The sequence below is a fragment of the Grus americana genome, chromosome 1 (genome assembly GCF_028858705.1).
Source record: "Grus americana isolate bGruAme1 chromosome 1, bGruAme1.mat, whole genome shotgun sequence".
Taxonomy (NCBI): domain Eukaryota; kingdom Metazoa; phylum Chordata; class Aves; order Gruiformes; family Gruidae; genus Grus; species Grus americana.
The window spans coordinates 15,401,489-15,422,435 of record NC_072852.1 but is presented as its reverse complement, the minus strand read 5'-3'; the positions used below and the strand labels follow the sequence as shown (position 1 = coordinate 15,422,435).

At 37.2% G+C, this 20,947-nt stretch overlaps 1 protein-coding gene across 9 annotated transcripts in view; it reads left to right on the top strand.

The window, feature by feature from the left end:
* ATXN7L1 (ataxin 7 like 1) overlaps positions 1 to 20,947 on the top strand; it is a 122,548-nt gene that overhangs the window by 25,909 nt on the left and 75,692 nt on the right. For 8 of the 9 annotated variants that reach the window (XR_008575500.1, XR_008575499.1, XR_008575498.1 and 5 more), the window contains exon 3: positions 13,948 to 14,052. The exons of the other annotated variant lie outside the window; for it this stretch is intronic. Coding sequence is in view for 4 of the 8 variants with exons in the window: in XM_054813584.1 (XP_054669559.1) it covers positions 13,948 to 14,052 (105 nt within the window). In the remaining 4 variants the exon portion in view is untranslated. The remainder of the gene's footprint in view (positions 1 to 13,947; positions 14,053 to 20,947) is intronic. 9 annotated transcript variants of the gene reach the window in all.

Below are 20,947 nucleotides of genomic sequence, written 5' to 3'. Positions count from 1 at the left end.
AGCAACAAAACCCCCCCCCAAAAAAACAACAACAACAAATCAATTTTCTCTGATCTAATGGCAGCAAATCTCATGAGCATGTCTTGGTAGCGGAGTTTGCCCCTTTATAGGGTGATTGCTTTAACTGCAGAGCTTTCTTTTGAGGCTTTAAATTGTGGTTGATCCTGTACCTGTGACAAACTGTAACTTTGTTAGTAGCACCCTTGGAAGAAGGAGGGAGTGAGAAAGAAGGGAACATCTCTGAATGTGGTGTGTACATATGCTTTAGGATGTTCGTATTGAAGATTTGATGGACACTTTAGTGGCATACAGATTTGTACTGATCTGAGCCCCTCATGACCGTGTTCTTCTCTAAGGGGTGTGTCTCTCAGAGGAAAGAGCACTCCCTGAGGTGTGCACCAGGCTCTTGGCATGGCCTCAGTTAGTCTAGCAAAACTCTGCTTTTATCTCCTGAGATATGGAAGAGACTGCTGTACCAGTACAAAGTGCTGCATTGCCAGACTAGCTTGTCTATACTTAACATGTTTGATCAGCAGGAGCATATTCCTAACCTGGAAAATGTTTGTGGTGTGTGTAAGTGTACTATATAAATCTCAGTATAAGAGCTGCTGATGTATGTATGCATTTTCAGACAGTAGTAATATTTTACTGATTGTACTTGCAAGGATAATTATTCCTTTGAGAGCAGAATTCTTAAAACAAGAGAGCTATTTTCTGGAGTTGTATGTTAGTGGAACTACAGGCTGCTCTTTAATCTGCAGGAAATATTGCCAGTTTTAAATGTTTTGTCCAAGTGGCCTCAGGGTAGATTTTTTGTATGTTCGGATTTTGATTAAAAAGTTTCTCATTCATATTTCCGTATCCTGTTATCCATTAATAAATTTTTTCTCATATTTTTTTTTCTTTGGCATAAAGTCCTCTAACTGAAAAACAAGCGCAGTTGAGTGCTTTAAGCGGTACCTCGATCTGCACGCCAACAAGAAAGAGAACAAAATCAATTTCATTTGGAATTGTGTGAAGGAAAAAAAGGATCTTATTGGAAGTCTGTCTGAAAGTAACTTCTAGGAGAGACAAGTTACATGAGAGGCAATATTCCCAAAGAGAGGCACTGTTATAGTTATAGGAGACAATACAGAAAAAGCACAGAAAATTGGCATAAGGATTATTTGTGTCCTTTTAGACAATATATTTAGACAATACATTTTCATTTAATATCCAACTGTTGTTTAAGAACAAGCAGACACCTTCCATGTTGGGTGAGAATTAGAGTTCTTCAGTTAAAAGGTGTTCTTGCCCTTGGCTTTTGTTGAAGGGAGAAATGAAGTAACAGAAGTACCTTTGGAGATAGACTTGGGGATTGGAAAAAGCCAGGCAATTATTGGGGAAGAAAAAAAAAACAGAAATTGATATACGTGGCTGCATAGAGAGTGCCCTCTTTAATTTGTTTATTCAGCTTTTGAATGCTGCAGATTGTTTCGCTTGTAAAGTGCATATGTGTTGTAAATGTCATGACTAATTAGTTTCAGAGGATGCTTCTGATTGCTTTGAGATGTGAAGTATTTAGATATTTAGTTATGTTTGACCTTTTTTTTTAGCTATGCTTTTGAAGGTCTGATGGACTCAGAAATTGAAATTGGCTATAGAACAGGTAAACAGCAAATTCCCTCATAGTATCTTATGACATGATTTACTAAAGATTAGTTCCATTTCTGTTATAGTGTACCAGTGATGTCTTGGATCCAGCTGTGATTATGTCTGTTGCCAAACTTACTAACAAATTTGGTTATACAGCGGTCACCAAATATTTAATGGACAGTACTAATTGTTAGCCATTTGCTTTAAAGTAGCAACCTAGTAGTGAATGGTGATATACACCAAACTTACACTTTTAGTGGACATAGCACCTTTTTCTTAGGTCTACTGCAACAACAGAGGCTTTCCTTATTTGTCATAAAGAAATAGTAACTTGATTGTAAAACTGTACAGGACACTTTGGGAGAGGAGGAACTAGATTTGAGCTTTCTGTGAGTTTTTTGATGGCTGACTTGTGGAATATAAAGAAATACTGACTTTCCTCAGTAGTAATGGATACTCTGACAGCTGTAAAGGCACCCATAGCAGCACTTGATGAAATGGGAACAGCATATGGGTCCACTTTTCCTGTACATGGACAAGCAATGAGGTACTTAGCACTTTGTAAAATGACACAGGTGAGATTAGGGATTTTATTTTTCTCAATCTTTTTTTACTCATTTACTCATCATTTTTCCTGCTAGAAAAATTAGAAGAGTGTACTCATTGTCTGAGAAATATTTTCCTGATGATGCTATCTTCGTTATTAAACTTTTATAATAATAATAATAATAATCTTGTTATTAAGGAGCTAAGCTAGAAAGCTGTGAAAATTTCATTTTTATTGGACTTTCTTTAACCCTTAACTTAGGTTCTTACTCAGAAAAGCAGGATTTCTTTAAAGAATGCATAACAAGTTTTATTTGATGTCAACAAAGAAAAATTTTTGTTGCAATTATATATGCCACTTGGATATGAAAATGCTCCTTTAAATATTATTAAGACTTCTTTAATAAAGTTTTTGTGATAGCATCCAAATTATCATACACCGCTTCTAAAACATACTGAAAGTTATCTTATTCATTGCTTGGTCTATAGTCATAGTGAGGTCCCAGCCAAAATGAAGGGCCCCATTGTGGCTGCAGTGTATGGACAAATAGTAAGAGAATACTGAAAGGCTGCAATCTAAACAGACAGGGCAGACAAAGAGCATATTATCCTGATTTTAGAGATGGGATACTGAGGCACAGAAAAATCTAATCAGGGTCATGCAAGAATGTTGTTCGGGAGCCAGGAATTAAGCCAGCTCTCCTTCAGTCCAGTTGTACTGCCTTAAACTAGAGTCGCTCTTCTGCAGAAGATAATACAGCTTTGCAGGCTAGCGTGTGAGTGCCAGTTGTGTCTTGCTGAGTGTTTATGAAGAAAACACCAGTTGGAGGATTAAAGTCAGCTTCATGGCAGTCTGCACAGAAGAAATAGGAATGAAGGGGTTTTTTTCAGTTGTGGGATTTTTCTCCTAAGGACTGCTTGACTGCATAGATAACATTTTTGTTAGTGTGCATTGACAAGAAAATGAAAGAAAAAAACCTGCAATCCTTGTAGTATTTCATTACTAGCACTCCAAATGATTGACTTACTAGAATAAAGTATTATAAATTAATTGTATTTAAAAGACTTCTGTTTTTTTGCTCCACATTCAGTAGTTCTCAATATGACTGTATTCAACGCTTCCTTTAAAAAAAAAGTCAGTAAAGATCAGAGAAGGTATTTTCCTTTCAAACTTTATTTTTCAGATCACTTAATATTTGATACCTTAATATAAGATCATTGAAGCTATAGCTTTAGCAAATGGATTAAAAAAAGGAAAAAACACTTTAGTACTCACCCTGACCCACTGTAAAGACAATCTGTAGTACAGATGTACTGCTGTAGTTTGCAGATGGATTATTAATTTATTTTTATTTCAGTTACTTATTTTGACTTGCACAACGGAAAACTTCAAACCTTTGCACTAAGTCCATGTAGAAACCATACTGGTTTGAAATCAATTAATAGCATACATACATCAGTAGTAAATACTTATTGATTACCCTTAAGATTATTGTGCTGTGATACAGAAGACAGATTGACAGTAGTTTATGCTGTCTTCTCACCTCTTCAGCCAGCCACAATCAAAAGCGACATTTATGGTGAACTAAGAACTAAATAAATTTCTCTGGTCACTCTGGCCATTCCTCAGCTTTTCTAATAATCTCACAAGAGCTCATTTTATTCTCTGAGGTAGTCAGCTAGCAGTTGTTGACTAAATTTGAACACTAAAAGATAATTGCAAGATTTCTTTTGGGGTAGAGAAAGACCTACACTTCTCCAGAATGAAAATTCTTGCATTTTTATTTATCAAATAATTATTTATATTAAATAGTAAATATTTATTTATTAAAAAATCTTAATTGGTGTCCTGCGAGAAGGAAATGTCTTATGTACATGGAACAGGTTCTTGGAGCAGATGTTGCTGCTGGTGCTACTGCAGCAGCGCATGCCACTCATGTGAGACCAAGTATTTTTAATTGTGTCAGGTTCTTCCAGCAGGCTTAGAAAGCTGAACTCTTCCGTATCCAAAGTCAGGAGAAGGTGATAACAGTTGCAGCTCTCCCCCAGTTTCATGTCATGACAGCAAGATTGTACTTGGTGAATGTCTTATGTTACTGCTAAGGTGAAGTTAGACATTCCCATTCTCAACCTTCTTTCTTTATCTTTTGTTTCAACTGCTGTGATCTGATCACTAAAGAGTCTAGCACTGAATGGGATCAAACCAAGTGCTGACCAAGAAGCTCAGAAAGAAAGAAGAGATTGGTCTGGTAACAAAAGGGACAGAGAAGCTTTGTAGCAACCCAGATGTGAAGAGAAGCAGCAGACTGCTATGCAGGGTGCAAGTGTTAACAGTGTTCTTCCAACTAAATCTGCCTTCAGAGAGCAAGATTTGGGCAGAGCCAGGTCCATTCATAGCACTCTATAACCTGCATTAGTACAGGATGTGTAATAAACCACAATACCTTGTATGTAGACAACTTCCTGAAAGAATAGTTGTTCTCTGTTACCATAAAGTAAGTATGTTTTCCCATCTGTCAAGCAGAGCTGTGTCCTTCAAATTCTGCAGGTTTTGCTTTGAAGGACCTGAAAAGCCTTTTTTCCACCCCTCAAACACCATTTGCCTTGTTGGCTGGATTGGTGCCATGGAAATCACCTATTTTTGGATGGATACCAGTACAGCTGTAGAGGTATAAAGAAGATGGTCTTCATCACAGATAAAAGGGAAGAAGTCTTTCTCCATTAGCATTCTTAGCCAAACTCTTGATGCCAGACTATCAAAAAGTTAGATCTATGGTAGGAGTATTTGAATGGCCCATCTTTCCAGTGAAAGATTCCCCAGTTGTCACTGATACTGTGTTTTCACCTTTGGCTCAAGACAGACTAATATATTTGGATTTTCAGGACTCTAATGACTTGTAGAAGTCCAGTATGCTTTTCTGAAACCCATTAATGTATCATGCTCCAGCAAGGTTTGCTCACTTCACTAATGAAGGACAGCAATACCAAGCTATTGCCCTGTGGCAATCACCAGCTGTTGTAATGCCAAAGGTGAAAGCTGAGAAGGGGTCTCAGGTACTCAGGTACCCTCTGCATAGCCTGAGTACTTCTGTAGCTTAGAAATATAAGAAATACTGGGGGGGGGGAACCATACATTTCAACCAGCATTTGATATCTCCAGATCTTCACCTTACTACTTCTGCAGGACCAGTACATTCATGTTGTTTCCTTGCCTCTTTAGTGTATTTGGCTAGGCATCATAAAGCTTAGCCATCTTATGACAGAAAATCAAAAGCTGAAACACTATATATTTATGTGAGTTACTGTAGTTAACTGACAGACCTGACATCTCTTCCTGTGTCAAGGTGTGCTCTCCCTGTAGAGAAGCTGGCAGAGTCCACCTGCTGTAGAATTCTCTGAGAAAGTATACATGTGGTGGAACCCTCTAACTGTTGCTAAAGGTCAAACATCTAATTCAGGAGAGCCATACATCAATCTGAGCTGAAATTTAGTCCCATCATCCATGAAGGATACTACTTGTGCTGACAAGTCTCATTTGCAGCAAGCCTTCTCTTGATACATGTTCAAGGAAGAAAGAATTGTTCTCTTGCTATATAGCGGTTCACAGAGACTCTCTAGTCAAGGTGCATGACGTTCACTTTGAATTATGAGGGAAATGAAGATGATTTCCTGCTATTCCTCTCCTTATGCCTGCCTATGGGAAGTTGAGACATCACAAGTCTAATGCAGACACTGATAATCCTCCTGTACATTCTCTATCCTTTGTATGTACACCTGTGTCCGGCCACACTCACTCTCCAGGGTTTTTGACAGTGATATGTGTGAGCATCTAAGGGAAATCCACTGTATCTGCAGAGTAAGAAAGTCTCCTGATCGGGAATTCTTTTCTGTGCTCTCCATACTCGGGAGTCTGGGGACAGTTATGCTATCTGTTTTACAAATGGGATGTCACCTCTTCTTCTGGATACGGAGTGCATAGTCTGGATCCTTACAAATAACGTATCTTTTAATGTTTCCTTGCCCTCAGTAATTTAATTTTTGCTGTCATTTAATAATACTGTTGCTGTCCTGAAGATTTCCAGACATAAGCAAGATGAAATTTGTAGCTGGAGGTGATATCTTTAATTAGACTAACTGTAGCTGGTAGGGAAAATAGAGACGTTTTGGGGCACACATCTCCTTAAAGCCCAAAAGCCAGATCTAACTATTTATCTGTTGGTCTAATTGAAGATACGGTCTACATTTACACGACTCTTCTAGCTTTATTTTAAACACATGAAAGCCTATATTTTCCTTGTATTTTGCTCACCTTGATTTTTGAGGCAAGTTATTTAACTTATGTGTGGAAAGTTTGGGGTATTTTTCTTCTCTTAAGGTCTTTGGACCTTAATATGCTTAACTAGTATCTATTTTACTGCATAACAGTATTTTCTTCTGGGTATTGACTTTATGCAATTTTATAACAGACTTTGTAAGCAGCTGCTCTAGTTTCTGGAATATGTTGTTATATGTAAAAAGGGAGGCAGCTTAAAATCCAGGATCGTGAGGAGGGTGCTCCTTGAGATAATTTCCCTGAAGTGTAATCTGTGTAAGAGAAATGTAAGAACAGTTACAACTTTGTAGGCAGTAGTTTGATGTTACCAGAGTTGTTACAATTGCCTCACCTTCATATGTTATGATTACACTTATCTAGTTAAAATATTGTGTAATTGAATAATGTCCATTTCAATTACAAGCATGGATTTTATTGCCTGTCACCCTGCAAAACTGTCTTTTGCCCTTGCCTTTCAGCCCTGTTCCACTCTCCAGATTCTTCCATGTGCACTTGCAAGAGAAGGGCCAGTGCCAAGTGTGGCCAAGGCAGTGGACGGTCTGTCTTTGCTCTGGCTGGTCCTTCCCAGAATCACTCCCTGTCACTCCAGCCCTGGGCTGCAGCGGCCAAATGCAAATGTTCACAAAACTTTATTAATATATTTTAGCAGCTTTAATGTTTGTATTTGCCCTGCAGTTTAATCTGTGATGATAAAAATTTAAAAAGAAAGCATTAACCAAAATTCTCATAACCATCTGAACAGACCTCAGTGGTATGTGACCCTCTCTTAATGTGCACTGGTTTCTTAGTAGTACTTCCTACACCCTACGCATCAGAAATGAGGAGGCAGGAAAGCCAGCGTGTTCAGGAACTGAAAAGGTAGAATTTAACCTGTCTGGTTACATTGCACAAAATAACTGGAAAGCTAAATGGTGAAGTAGGAACGTGGTTTTAAAGATTAGTTCAGTAATCTGAAGTGTTAGAAACATAAAGAATTATGTAAAAGGAGATGATATACTTTGGAATGTTTTTATACAGTACAAATTAACAAATTTGTTAACTACTAACTAGTTTGGGGTTTTCTCTTCTAGTATTCTTGTGATGTGTTAATCTGGTAGCCCAGGCAATTCTGGTCCTGTGTTGCCGAATTATTTTAGACTGGGATGGCAAATAGCCTACATAGATTTCATAAGTCTCCAGAGTTGTGGAAGAAAAGTTTTGTCACGTTTTCACGTTTGGTTTTTTTTTTTTCTTTTTTTTGATATATAGTGTCTTATGCAAAATACTAATGTCAGTGATGTGTAGCTTACTTAACAACAACCTGTTTGGAAGGGATTGTAATGAAAGGTATGTAGATACTGTTAATCCACAATATTTGTCTAGATCACTAATCCCCAATTATGAACTTTTCATTTTTTCTTTTGTTATGGGTCTTTGGGAATGGAAGGCACCACTTCCACCTTCAGTAGTTTCAAAATGCTTAGATAAGGCAGTGTAGTACAACACCTTTACAAGTCATTGGGGATAGTATTTCCTGTATAAACTGTAATTAATGAAAAATTCCCAACATTCTTTAGGATTGCCAGCATCCTCATGATTGCTCTAACCTGGGAGGCAGCATACCATTCAAAGGTACTGGTGTGGTTTAAAGGTGTCATCACCTTGTGTCTTTACCACACTGACTCTTGTTAAGTCTATTTGCTGTTTTTTCCCTGCATTTTTTTTTGTCATCACTGTTGTGTTTCATTTATTATTGCTGCTGTTGAAAAGTCCAGTATTTCTGTTTTCTTTCAATTAATCACTTTATATTTTTTTTTAGCATGCAGAATCTTCAGTTCTTGGATTAACACCCAAAGGAGGTCAGTCAGGACATATGACAATTGTTTGGCCTTATGTTAGTTCTGTCCTGAATATTTTAATTTTTCCTCAATTTCATGGTTACTTCAGCTATGACCTGCATTTTTTCCATCAGCAAAGAAATGAGCTTGAGCATTACTTTGTGGTACTGACCCTGAAGTTAGCCATGATTTGAGCAGGAGCTTGGAGTAAATGACATCCAGCGATCTCTTTCAGGTTAAATTATTCTGTAATTAATTGCAACTGTTACCTCTGAAAATGCCAGAGTCAAATGCAGTTTATACTGGCTAATTAATTACTGAAGCAACTTACTGTTTTTTGCATAAAAAAGGAAAACTAAAGGAAAACCATACTTGGGGGAGAATAAAGCTGATGTTAAATGGAAAGAGTATGACATTTATTTCTAAGATAAGGCTACCCTGACTACGCAAGTGTGTTTGACTGCTGTCTGAGTAATACCCTTAAAGACGTCTTTATATTGTTTCACTTTCAAGTTTCAATTCACCATTCAAATTATGTAGTTTTTTAAGTAATCTCAGATGTAAAAGTAATCCAGTGCACTGAAAGAATTTGTACATTCTTCTGTTTTTTAATGATGGATGGATTTGTTGCTTCTGTGGACCGAGAGGGAAATATTGGGCACATTTCTAGACACAGAGTTTAAAAATCTCTATCTCCAGGAGCGGGAGAAACCACATGGATTTAGTTTTGTCCGTTGCCATTTTTTTCCATTGCCTTTTTTTTTTAGCTTTGTCAATTTTAAACAAGTGTGTCTTGAATAGTCTTTTTCCCTCCCGTTCTCTCTCTTTATACGTAAACATCACTAATATTTTTCAAAGCAGACTTTGTGTTTATATTTAGTGGAGCAAGTGATATATAAGAGAATGTTTAAAGTGCATATAATTTATAGCAAAAGATCATAATTAAAAATTTAATTTCCCATGCAATATTGTGAGGTCTTACTCTTCGACAACCTTAATTCTGCAGGAACAATGTTTTACATTATTTCTAGCTTGTGTTTTATTATCCAGTTGGATGTAAATTATTATGAATTATATAATAACAGAGAAGGAACTTCATATAAGTCATCTGGCTTTGATTGTTACTAAATATCATTCCTTTGTGTGTGTTATTACACACACAGATAAAAAGTCGTACCTGACACCTGCATTTTTGTGTTTGTGCCACAGTTTGCGGAAGCAACATTTTCTCTTGTTTCTATGGTATTTGTGTTTTTAATGCACATTTAACCAAGCTGATATCTTATAAAACTGTCGTATGGCTATAGCTGTCTTTTTATTTGCAAATGTTAGTAATATAAAAACTATAGGCAGAAGTTATATTTATTTTCCAAGCACCATAGCAAAGTATACACAAAGTAATATTTTGTTTAAGATTTTAATCTAGGAAAGTCATATTTCCTACAGTCAGCATTCACTGTCTCTGATTTCCACCTATCTTGCATATTTTTCACATGATACAGGACACTCTCGCATCCTGTTAGTCGAACAGCTCATTTTCAAGCAAGGCTTTTGTCAGTGTACAGTATCAACAGACATGGCTGGCCAAAAGATTTAATTTTGAGGGGACAACGATTCAGTATTGCAAGATATGGGGTATGTATAGATAACACCTAAAGTGCGCAGGTACTGGAAAATAAGTTATCTGTTCTTTCTTACCATCAAGAGTCTATTTCGAATCTACTGAAAGCATCTTCCAGTAAAATGAGGTAACTCTGATGGGAGCCGTGGACTGCTTTTATTTACGAGAAGGGCTGGGCAGCTCTTTATTGTCCCAGACTTGTAGCCAATGGTATTTGCACATAGGGAACAAGCAGATCAGGCTATGGTAGAGATTCCCCATGCCGATCTGGGGTGAGTGACCTTGGTCACTTTGTTCACTTTAGAGGGCAACCAAGTTTTGGTAGAAAATAAAGACTCTTCGCAGTCGTTCTGTCCTCCCTGTTTGGTTTGTTGGGGTTTTTTTACTTTGATAATTATTTCAGTACTGTTTGATAGTTGCTCACCTTATTCACTGATTATCTGCTGCATTCTTCAGTGGTCTTTTTTCATGAAGAAGTCTTTCCTGAGCTAACTTTGGAGAGCACCGTTTTCTTCTCCAAAATTAACCTCTCCTGAAAAGCTTGTCACCGTTGCTTCTGACTAAGTAGGCAGGGAGGTGTGATTTTTGCCTTTAGAAGGCAAATTTTTGTTTGGAGAGGCTGCTGTCTTTTTTGCTGCAGGTACAAGGTCTGTTTTCTTTTTCATTTCAACCTTTCCTTGCTTTCTTTATTGTAAATTCTCTGATCTGGATTGCATTTGTAATATTCTTATGCCCAGTAAAGTGTGTCCCCAGTTGGAATTTCTGGTGAGACAATATTAATGATTCGTACAGTTTTAATTAAAAAGTAATTTTTATATACTGTGTGTATGTGCTTATCATAAGTTTAATCACGAAAGCTGATTTGTGCCAATCTTGTTAACGTCAATGAACTAATAGAGTTAGTTGAACCTGTTTGGACTTGATGAGTTTTCCTCTCTTAAAACTCCTGCGTAGTAAGGTTTTTAAGGAATCCAGTCTGAAAGATAATGTTTAAGTTTTTAGCTATTCTTATTCAATAATAACAGTTTATTTGTGTAGTGTGATTCCTATTTCTGATTTCCAGCCTGTCGTTTTGCGTCTTTGAGGTTCTTGGATTAATGTAAGTGGACTTTTGACAGGTAGCTAATAACTTCAGCTCATATCAGAAGACTCACATTTACAATAGATGATTGCACCTCCACTGGGCTATGTCTAGGCATCTGCAAAATGAAAAAAAAAAAACCTTCCAAAGTGCTGCTTCGGGATGTCACTTACTCTACATCTGTGTATCGTTTTGATGCTGCGTTTCTCATAGCAGCATTTTGGTGCGTTCTCCTACACGTCTGTGCCGTTTCTTTGCATCTCAACTTCTGCTGCCTCAGTATCATAAATTTCAGCTAGTGCCATTTACCCATTTGGTGCAAGTGCTGATTGCCAGGGTTGTGCAGCCAGTTCGCAGGTACCAGAACTTTTCCTTCACTGCTCTGTCTCCTTGACAGTGTCTAGTGAAAACATAGATGATTTTGTGATCCTGTGAACTGACCTGATTTCTTATTCCATCTGCGTCCTTGGATAGATTTCTCCAGTATTAATACCGTATGTGTTTTTATAAGTTACTCCCTGCAGTCAGGCTTCAGAAAAACTCAGACTCACACTCGGACAGATGTCATATGCCTCAGAGCTGGGCATATTTTAAAGGCTAGTATACAGACCTGTGAAGGTTAAATGGACTTATGGAATTTAAAATGGAAAAAAATTGTAACTTTTGTATTTGTAAAGGGCAAAGTCTGTATGTTTTCGTAACAATGTTGTCACTGCACCACTCAACAGAAAAAAAAATGGTTTAAGTTGTTGAGATGTTTTAACCATTTTTGAAATATTTCATAACTGTAAATAAGTGCATGTTTTTGAGCTGAGACTTTGTGTCAAATTATACCTGTGAGAAATACTCCTTTCTGTGGAGTTTACAATGCTGTTAATGGAAATCTGTAGGTTAGTCAAAAATATCCTTGACTGAGAATTGCCAATGTAAAGTGATTTTTTTTTTTTTAAGATCACTGACTTATCACATTAAAACAAGATACAAACAGGCCATACATAGTGGTTGCTTAGGGTTTTATTTGTTTGTTTTACTAGTAGGGAGGATTTGATTTAATCTAACTGTGCAGTTTTGGCTTCATCAGTACTAACGCTAACTACACCAAGAAAGTACCAAAGGAGTTTATACCTCACCACTGCTGTTCTTTTAAGTCGAATGCGTTGATTGCATTCATCTGGCTGTAATGCATTTAAAGGCTCGGTTAGTCCAAGACTAGCACTGCGAAGGGTTAACCTTTCAACTGGATTTCATAGCCTGGTATGAGCAGTAACATAGAGAGAGGCTTTTGGTTTTCAGGGGATGAAGGAATGATTCACATCATATCAGTCTATGAAATACCTGTGGGTCGGTGGTGCTGGTTTGGGCCCAAGGATGCTTGAACGAGCCTGTTTGGATCTACTTGTGATACTGCCTGAATTACTGTGAGAGGGTTGCCCCATTCCTCTGTGGGGTTTTTGGGGACTGAAGACACTTTGCACTTCATCATGCCAAGTACTGCCATCATAAGTGGTGAGGTTACTTACACAGCAATACAGGCCAGGGTAGAATTACTTATAAAAATAGTTCTAGGGCCAGAATGTTTGCTTTGGTTAAGAACTAATGAAATAAGGTACCTGCTTAAGTCACTTTTTGAAAGAAATCACTATTTTTAAAGAAAAATCCAACTTACTGGAAGAGTAGGATTTAGTCATTCATGTTTATCAATCACAGCTGCTGTTGTGCATGTTTGTCTTCACTGAGGGTCACTTTTCTCCTGTTTAAAAGGCACCAAGTTGATATTTCAGTCTGAGTCAGAAGCTGCATTTGCAAGTTCTGTAATAGATGCGGATGCTGCTGAATAACGCTGGAATGCCATTTTACAACATCTTTAAATAAAGACGTAAGATGTCACTGCCCTGTTCTGTGTGATCTGTGCGGCCGATACTAGACACAGGGTTACTAATGCAGCAACACCTTCGTTAACAACACTGGGCGTGGTGACATGATCACACCAAAGTGCATAAAAGTGACTGGAGTTTCTGCCCTCTAAGCTGAACTGCAGTGGATGAGTATGTGTGCTTGTTCTTCAGTTATAGCAATGCAGAGTGAAGCAAGCTACCTCACTTGTAATGTTAGAGCTCTGAGGCCTTCAATAGTAATTTAAGCCCATTTTACTCTGTTCGTAATGGCTTAAGAATGCATGTATTGCACGATGTGCTTCAGCTGAGAGGGACAAGTGCCTGTCATTGTCTGACTGAACCCAGCTTTTGGCTTCATGAAATTCCTCATGCCATCACTGAGAAATACCTCATTAACCATCTTTGTCTCTTCCCAGGTTTTTTTGCTGGGGAAACAAACAACAGGGTGTTTGAACTAGGGGGGACATTCACACAGAATCAGAAATTTCATGTCATGACATCTGGTTCAAAACAGGGATGACATTCCTGACTGTATTTTAAGCTGTAGGATCCTTGACCTTTGTTACTATAACTAGCTTTTAAGCAGGAGACTTTCTCTAGCAATCTGTGGTCAAGTTTGGAATATTGTAACATGGAACATAACCTGTGCGCCGTGTTTTCTAAAAGGATCTGTAGGCAGAGATTTTACGACATACTCTTTTATTGTTTCAACAGTTGGCTGGTACAGAAATGCTTATTCCACTTCTTGGCAGTGAGTGTTAAAACAAAGGTGTTGCTACCTGTGTTCTGACTCAGACTAAGGGATGAGACTGCAGTATTAGTATAGGACCTTGAAACCTAGAAAAGGAAAAAAAAAATCTCTTTAACATAGTAAGAAGTTGTTATGGAGCAGTGTATAAATTTGCTTTGTATAAATTAATATAACAGTAGTGGCCCTGCGGTATTTTCAATTTTTTTTTCTTAATATATATTTAAAGCATAATTTCTAATTCTTGTATATATTTTTAACTTTCCCACAGATATGCACTTATTTGGCCATTATCCAGCTCATGATGATTTCTATCTTGTAGTGTGCAATATCTGCAATCAGGTAGTCAAGCCACAGGTTTTCCAGTCACACTGCGGTAAGTGAATGTTTTCTTTCCTGAATTACAGTGCCAAACTGGCGTATAGTTCTCTTAAGAATCATTGCATACTGTCACGACAGGGGCATTGCAGATAGGCTTTTCTGGTTATCTTGTGTTCTTCCCACAGAAAATACCATCAATGCCTTCAAATAAGCATATTTCCTGTAGAGGAAGTTAAATTAGTTGTTCTAGAAGCTGGGCTTTTCAAGTTGAACTTGTTATACTAAATTAACCTATTACAACAAATAAATCCTGTTAGTTAGATACTAGCTAGGCTAAAACTATTACGATGGGATTGTCTTTTATCAAAGCTGCAAAGTGAGGGGTGTGATGCTGAACCACATTAACTAGAAGTTGGATGTTGTAGATTGTTTTCTGATGGGATTTATGTGTAGGTATATATAGGGTTTATATTTATCATAGGGTTTAATTTTGTACATAATTCACATTTGTTAGTAAGTCACATTTGTTAAGGTTCTCTTGAAAAATATTCATTTGAGAAGCTGCAGAAATCTATTTCTCAATTAGTATGACATCAAGATAATTTTTATGTTGATTATTTGTAAGCAGAACTATTTTAGTTAGAAATTTTTGCTGTTGATTAACAAGCTACTTTCAAATATTCTCCAAAAAACTTCATCCCAAGGTCTGGTTTATTTATTACTTATCCAGTGGTTTATTTGTTACTTGTCCAGTGGTTTGTTTCTGTGGTGGTTTTGTTGGTGGTTTTGTTGGTTTTTGTTTGTTTTTTTTTTTAAGGATTGTAAAATGTGACTGGAATGGCTAGCTTTGCATAAGGTTTAATCAAATGCAGTTTAATCAAATTAATTTGAAGGTGATTGCATAATAATGAAAGGTAACTAGCACTGAGGATGGAATCAATTAAATACATTACAAAAAAAAGACCTGGCAAGATATTCCTTGCCTATGTACAAAAAAACTTCACAATTCCTGTGCCCCTTTCATTCTTCTTGACAGCAAAGCAGCTCAGAAAGGGGAAAATGTAAGTGGGATGAACAGAAAACATAAAAGTTTATTTACTTTTAAAGAGATACAAAGCCAAGGTAATATTTTGGCAGTATGCATGGACTGCTAACAACCAACCAGGAGCAACTGCATTCATGTTGAAAGGCAGTTGTACGACTCACCACTACCTTTGGCCCAGATTGAAATAATTGTGAAAAAATGGTAATAGTGGACTACAGCATTTATATCCAGTGAATAGGAAAAGATCTGAAAGTATCAGGTATAGTGGGAGAATTATTAATTTAACAGTGGGGACAGGTGTTAATTTCAGTGTTTTAACAAGCTGTCCTGCTATTTTTTTCAAATTTTGTTTCTTGCCCTTAGTCATTTGTGGATTTGTCCTGCCCATCTTCAGATATCTTACAGTTCTTTGAGTGACAGAAAAGCTTCTCTGCATATGGTCATAGGTTCAGTGGGCACTATAAACATTGAACTGATGCATTAATAAAAGATCTGCCTCAGAACAGAAGAACCTACATAACACCTTGCTATAGCCTTCCATAGTTGTGCTGGTTCCTGGGTTCCTGGACATGACCTTCTGGTTTGGGGAGCAGTATGAAAGTTGGTCTTGTTTTCATGTAGGAGGCATATAGAATGATGTTTCCTCTAGATGAAAGTATTCCATATTAGAAGGAACTTTTTGAGCTCTTTGGTAGTAACAAATTACCATCAGTATTAGTGTGTTGCCTGTAAACTGCCAAGATCCTGTGAGTCGCTGTCCTTTTTTCTTTTTCTGTTTTCTCTGTTATTCTATTATTTATACAATTCCTTTTACTTCATCTTCATTATAGCAGTCCTGTTACACTGAACAATTGAGCATTAAATTCTGAATTGCTTCATTTAAGAGAGTAAGGTCAATAAAGACTTTATTTAAAAAAAAAAAAAAAAAGTAGACTGAATTAAAAGAAATGGAGAATACTGAAAATAATTGACCAAAGGTGTTACCTCTTGAAGATTGTACTTAGTCTAGTCAGATTTGTTTCAGAAAAGGTGTACTGGTTTATTGCTGAAAGGCCTGTGGAAGAGCTTTAAATGTATAGATAAAATATTTTGTGTTAAAGAAGAAACAGAAAAGACAATGTACTAAAACCATGTAAAAGAAGTTTTAGAAGAGAGAAGGTTTCTTGGCCATCTTGGGAATTATTATAAAATCATCATTTATTTTCAAAAAATTAATCTGTTAAAAGTGCTACATGTTGTATGTGACATGCATCTACTAACATACAGTTGTTTTGATAAGGAATGAGTAAGATCTAAAGAAGAGCTACACATGGATCTCATTAATTGATCTGTTGTTGCGTTGTCTGGTGAGAAAATAATAAAAATCTTGCATTAGAAAACAGATCAAGCGGGAGCTGCTTGTGGCTGAAAAATCTCTCACTGGATACGCATGATATCAATAGTCCATTGAGAAGGGTCTGGAGAAGGCTTCGTTTGAGACATTGGTTCTGGCTGCACTGGGCTCTTCTGTGAAGCAGGAATATTTAACTTCCTTTTTTATTTGGAGTTTTATCACCTGTTGGACGCAATCAATTTGTTGGATCAGGTTTTGTTTAATTAGTTAGGCCATGCAGCAGTATCCCTGTAAATTCAGTGATGCTGAACATGCCTTTCAGTAGACTTTGAGGTATTTTAAACTGTTGTATTTACCATAAAATGCGTTATTTTACATGTCTTGAATTGCAGCTTTAAAGTTGTAACAAAGACAACGGAATTAGAAAGCGTTGGAAGCCACTACTGGTTTTTTGGCTCTTGAAAGCTGCATCATGGGGAGTCTTTATTGCTACTGACAAGGACTTGTAGAGCTCTATCCCAGAATCTGCCACAAAGTGTGGTTTTCTATTAATATCCCTGGTAAGATCCAGTCCATATTCTCACAGTGAGGATTTAGGTCCATGCCAGACACGTGCTTTATGTTTCTAGGTTCCCTGCACTATAACTTGAAGGTCTTGGCTTTGGAACAGCACTGGAATGCTTAGTTTAGTGAACGTTTCTGTAACATTTCTCTTGAGCCCTTGCTGGCGTTTGCCTTTCTCCAGAGCATAAGACGACCCACTGTTTCGTTTGTCTCTAATTTCAGACATGTGGCAACCATCCTTGATGGTACTGGGAAGTTGTGAAGATTACAGAGGCAGATGTTGTTATTTAACTTTTAAGGGTTTGATTCCTGGAATATCAAGCAGAAAAAGAGAAAAATCTGGTTGTGGTTCAGGCTTTTTTAATGGGAGGCAATGCATCATACAGCCTTAGACCAGTAGAATTCAAGGAGGTAAAAGAAGAGATCTGGTTAATTAGAGGACAGACTTGCTGGACTTGAGAGTCTTTGTAATAAACACAGCATAAAGCTCAGTGTTGCAAAGTAGTAGATCTGTTCTAGCCTCTAAGTCAGAGAAATACTGAATTATTTTTTAAGACCAGTTTCATGTCCTTGTATCTGTGGGATAAACATCTATATCCATTTGTAAGGATTAAATCATTCATGTACATATGGCATAAGCCCAACTGAAATGAGAGACTTGCTGTTATAGGCTGCTGGATAAACTATGTAAATCAAATAATTTCTTGAGGTCATTCAGTATTACTGTGCACCTACAAAATAGTATATCATGATGTCATCAACAGTAGGTTTGAAATAGTGTTGTTTGCTTCTGAAACCAGTTCTTTTGAATAATTTGTTGCAGTATCTTAGTATCAGTATCTTAGATTTTTTTAATGTGTGAACAAGTAGTTGTATTTGTTTCTCTATAAAGTAGGTTGAAATGAAGAGTCAGTCTAGTTATACAGCTTGTAGCACTTCTAAGTATACTTGGCACATGGGGAATTTTAGTTTTGAGACTTTGTTCTCAACTGCTGACCTCAGTGAAGACGTAGAGCACTTCTTGGGACACCAAAAAATGTAGTGGTTTAGTATCCCTGAAGTACTATCATGTTCTTGCTGTTTGGGTTTTTTCTCCAATATATCTATTTTCTGGGAGATTTTTAGGTTGGCAGCCTATGCTTAGCTCTGTCCATATGACTGCTGTTAATTCCCAATTCTGTGACAGTCTGTTACTTGTTAAGATGGGACCCATACCATTCCCCAGGAGATGTTTCTATTTCCCTTTGGCCCCAGAGAGAGTAAAGCTTCATATTGTTATACTGCATGCTCCTTTACTAGACTAGAGAGCCTCAGATACAGCTCTGGTTATTTTTTTTTAAATGCTCTGTACAATAAAAGGCTTGTTAACTTTGTTTTCCTGTTGAAAGGAAAATCTCTGATAAAAGGTAGCTCTGGCACAGTGAAGAACAAGCAGTGTACATATAGAGAGCTTGTCAAAACATCTTGGCTTTTTCTTTTAATAAGGAGATAAATTAAATGCTGGGAAAGTGTTAAAAGTAAAGTTGGGAGGGAGAGGTGAATTAGCCAAGCTAAATAATACAGCTTGGTTAAACAATAACTGCAGTATAACCATCAAAGAAAGTTTCCAAACATACCCTGGAACAGTTTCCAAACTGTGGAGGGTATCTTAATGAACTGAATAGTTAAATCCCCATTTGATGAAGTCCTAGTGTACAAAGGAGAACAATTTTGCTTCGTCAAGGAGAAATGAGCATGAAGATCTCTTCTTTTGCTAATTTCTTTATTGGAGGCTCGTTCCTATCTATCCTGCCTGTCTCTAAGGTTATTCTAACAGGCTTCTAATTAAGAAGTAGAAATTCTTATTCCTTAAAAAAGAAAAAAACTACACTTGATTTTCATTGCTTCTGAGGTCTAAATCCTTGGGTTGACATCCTCATGTCCTCATGAAAGTTGGAAAAGGATATTTCCTTTTTATCCTTCTGTTTGGCTGCATAAGCATCATTTAAAAGAGAAACAAGCTAGAAAATAATGGAGCACCGAAGAATATAAATAAATTATTTTCCCTTCCATATTGTAATTATTTTCCTAAGAGAGTTTATATATTTTGAATTACTTGGACTAGCTATTTTACGTTGTACTAGTTGTGCGTTACAATTTAATGAACCACGATTAAAGACAAGAAGGCTGAGCTCACAGTATGAATAAGAATGATTTGCTTTCTTAACACAAGCTGGAACATTACTAGCTGGCATCTTTTTCTGCATAAGGATTTTGATACGAGTACCACTGTCACTTTTGATGGATTACTCTCAGTTTTGATATTATTTTCAATTATTCAATGCCTTGTTTTTTATTAAATACACCTGTTTGGGGCTTTGTAATTTTAATGTTTTATCCATTGGATATGACCCTTTATCAAGGAGAGCGCTCTTGTGCTTTTAAAGGACAGTGGCATTTTGAGTGATTCTCCCTCAGTTACTGTGATTTTTCTTTTTTCACAGCCTTGTCAAAACTTGTAATATGATTGTTAAATGTTAATATAATCCCATTATTGATTAAATAACTTTCTGGTTGTCACATGGTTAGGTTTCACTGCATAAAAGAATTAAAATAATGAAAATTACTCTCATCCCTCCTGCTTTTTGTTGAATATGGAAACAGTAGCAGCTAGACTGACGACGAATCCCAGTTTTCTTTTGGTGGCGGCGGGGTAGAAGGAATTGAATGTTTTGTGTGTATCTTATTTGTACATTTTTACTTGTGCAATTGCCTAGGATACACTGATTTTTGTCTGTAACTTTCATTTCCATTACATTAAATTGGAAACCCTTAGTAGCTGGAAGCATACAAAAATTCTGCTTTCTATTTACAGTTTTTCTATCAGAAATCTTGTTCTTGAGACTAACGTACAGCCCGTGACATAACCCTCTGTCTCCTGCCTGCAATGAAAATCTAAGCTGTAGTTCCTGCAATGGTACATGCAGGTTACGTGGGTCACGTCCATGTCACTGCAGGTTCTCCAAGCTCGACATAACAGCAGTTGCCGTGAAACTGCAGACACAAGCCATCTTTTGCGTCATTCCCATAGAACTTAAATAGTACATCACTGCATAGACAGTCCAGGTAGAGTGAATATTACCCTTGAAAAGGCAAAACTAGAACAGCAGTCCTTTGAATTCAGCTTTTCCCCCTACATATTCTTGGACTGCTGTATTTTTAGACTGTCAGCAATTCTCGAGGCTCTGAATAGGTGCAGAAATGCAAAATCTGTCTTTGTTTACTCCTTGGAGATATCAGCTCTATATCCTAACTGCTGATAGACTCTGGCCAGATTCAGAAAAGCACTTAGATGCATAAAAGATAATCAATTGACATTTTAACACTTGATTAAAATGAAGCAATAAATAAAAATCTTTCTTAGCCACTCACATGCATGAGAGCATTGGTCACCTCAGTATTGGCTACTGTGCTCATCCAGGACTGCAAGCAGCTTGTTTTTTTCATATGTGCCCTGGAGAGACCTCAATGAAAGATACATTAACAAGGCTATGTTCATTCAAGAAAAACAAACAAATCCTACCTTCTCTGTGATTACTTGTCCAGGAAGCAAGAGATTTGGATGTAGTAGCCTTACAGCCTAGGAGCTATTCTCTCATCTCCCACCTCCTAGGGGAGGAAAATGTCCTAACCACCAGGCATACCATAACCCAGGCTAAGACAAGACTAGTGCATGCTTTTTGCATTAGAGACATATCAGACAAAGTAAACCTGAATGCATAGAGTAACACCCAGATCCAAGGGATGGACTGTGATAGGGATTGAAAAAGGCGCACCCGATGCTCAGAGCAACAGCAAATGTAATGTGTCTTCACCTTGCAGGTTGCTGAGATCTACTCAAGGCTGGAAGGGAGTTTGTTGTGTTTTCTTTTCTTAGTCTAGTGTGTGAATTAAAAGTGGAGCTGTGTTCAGACCTGCTGACCTGCTTGCTTAGAAACAAGTAGCACAGTATTTGATAGGGTTGGCTTT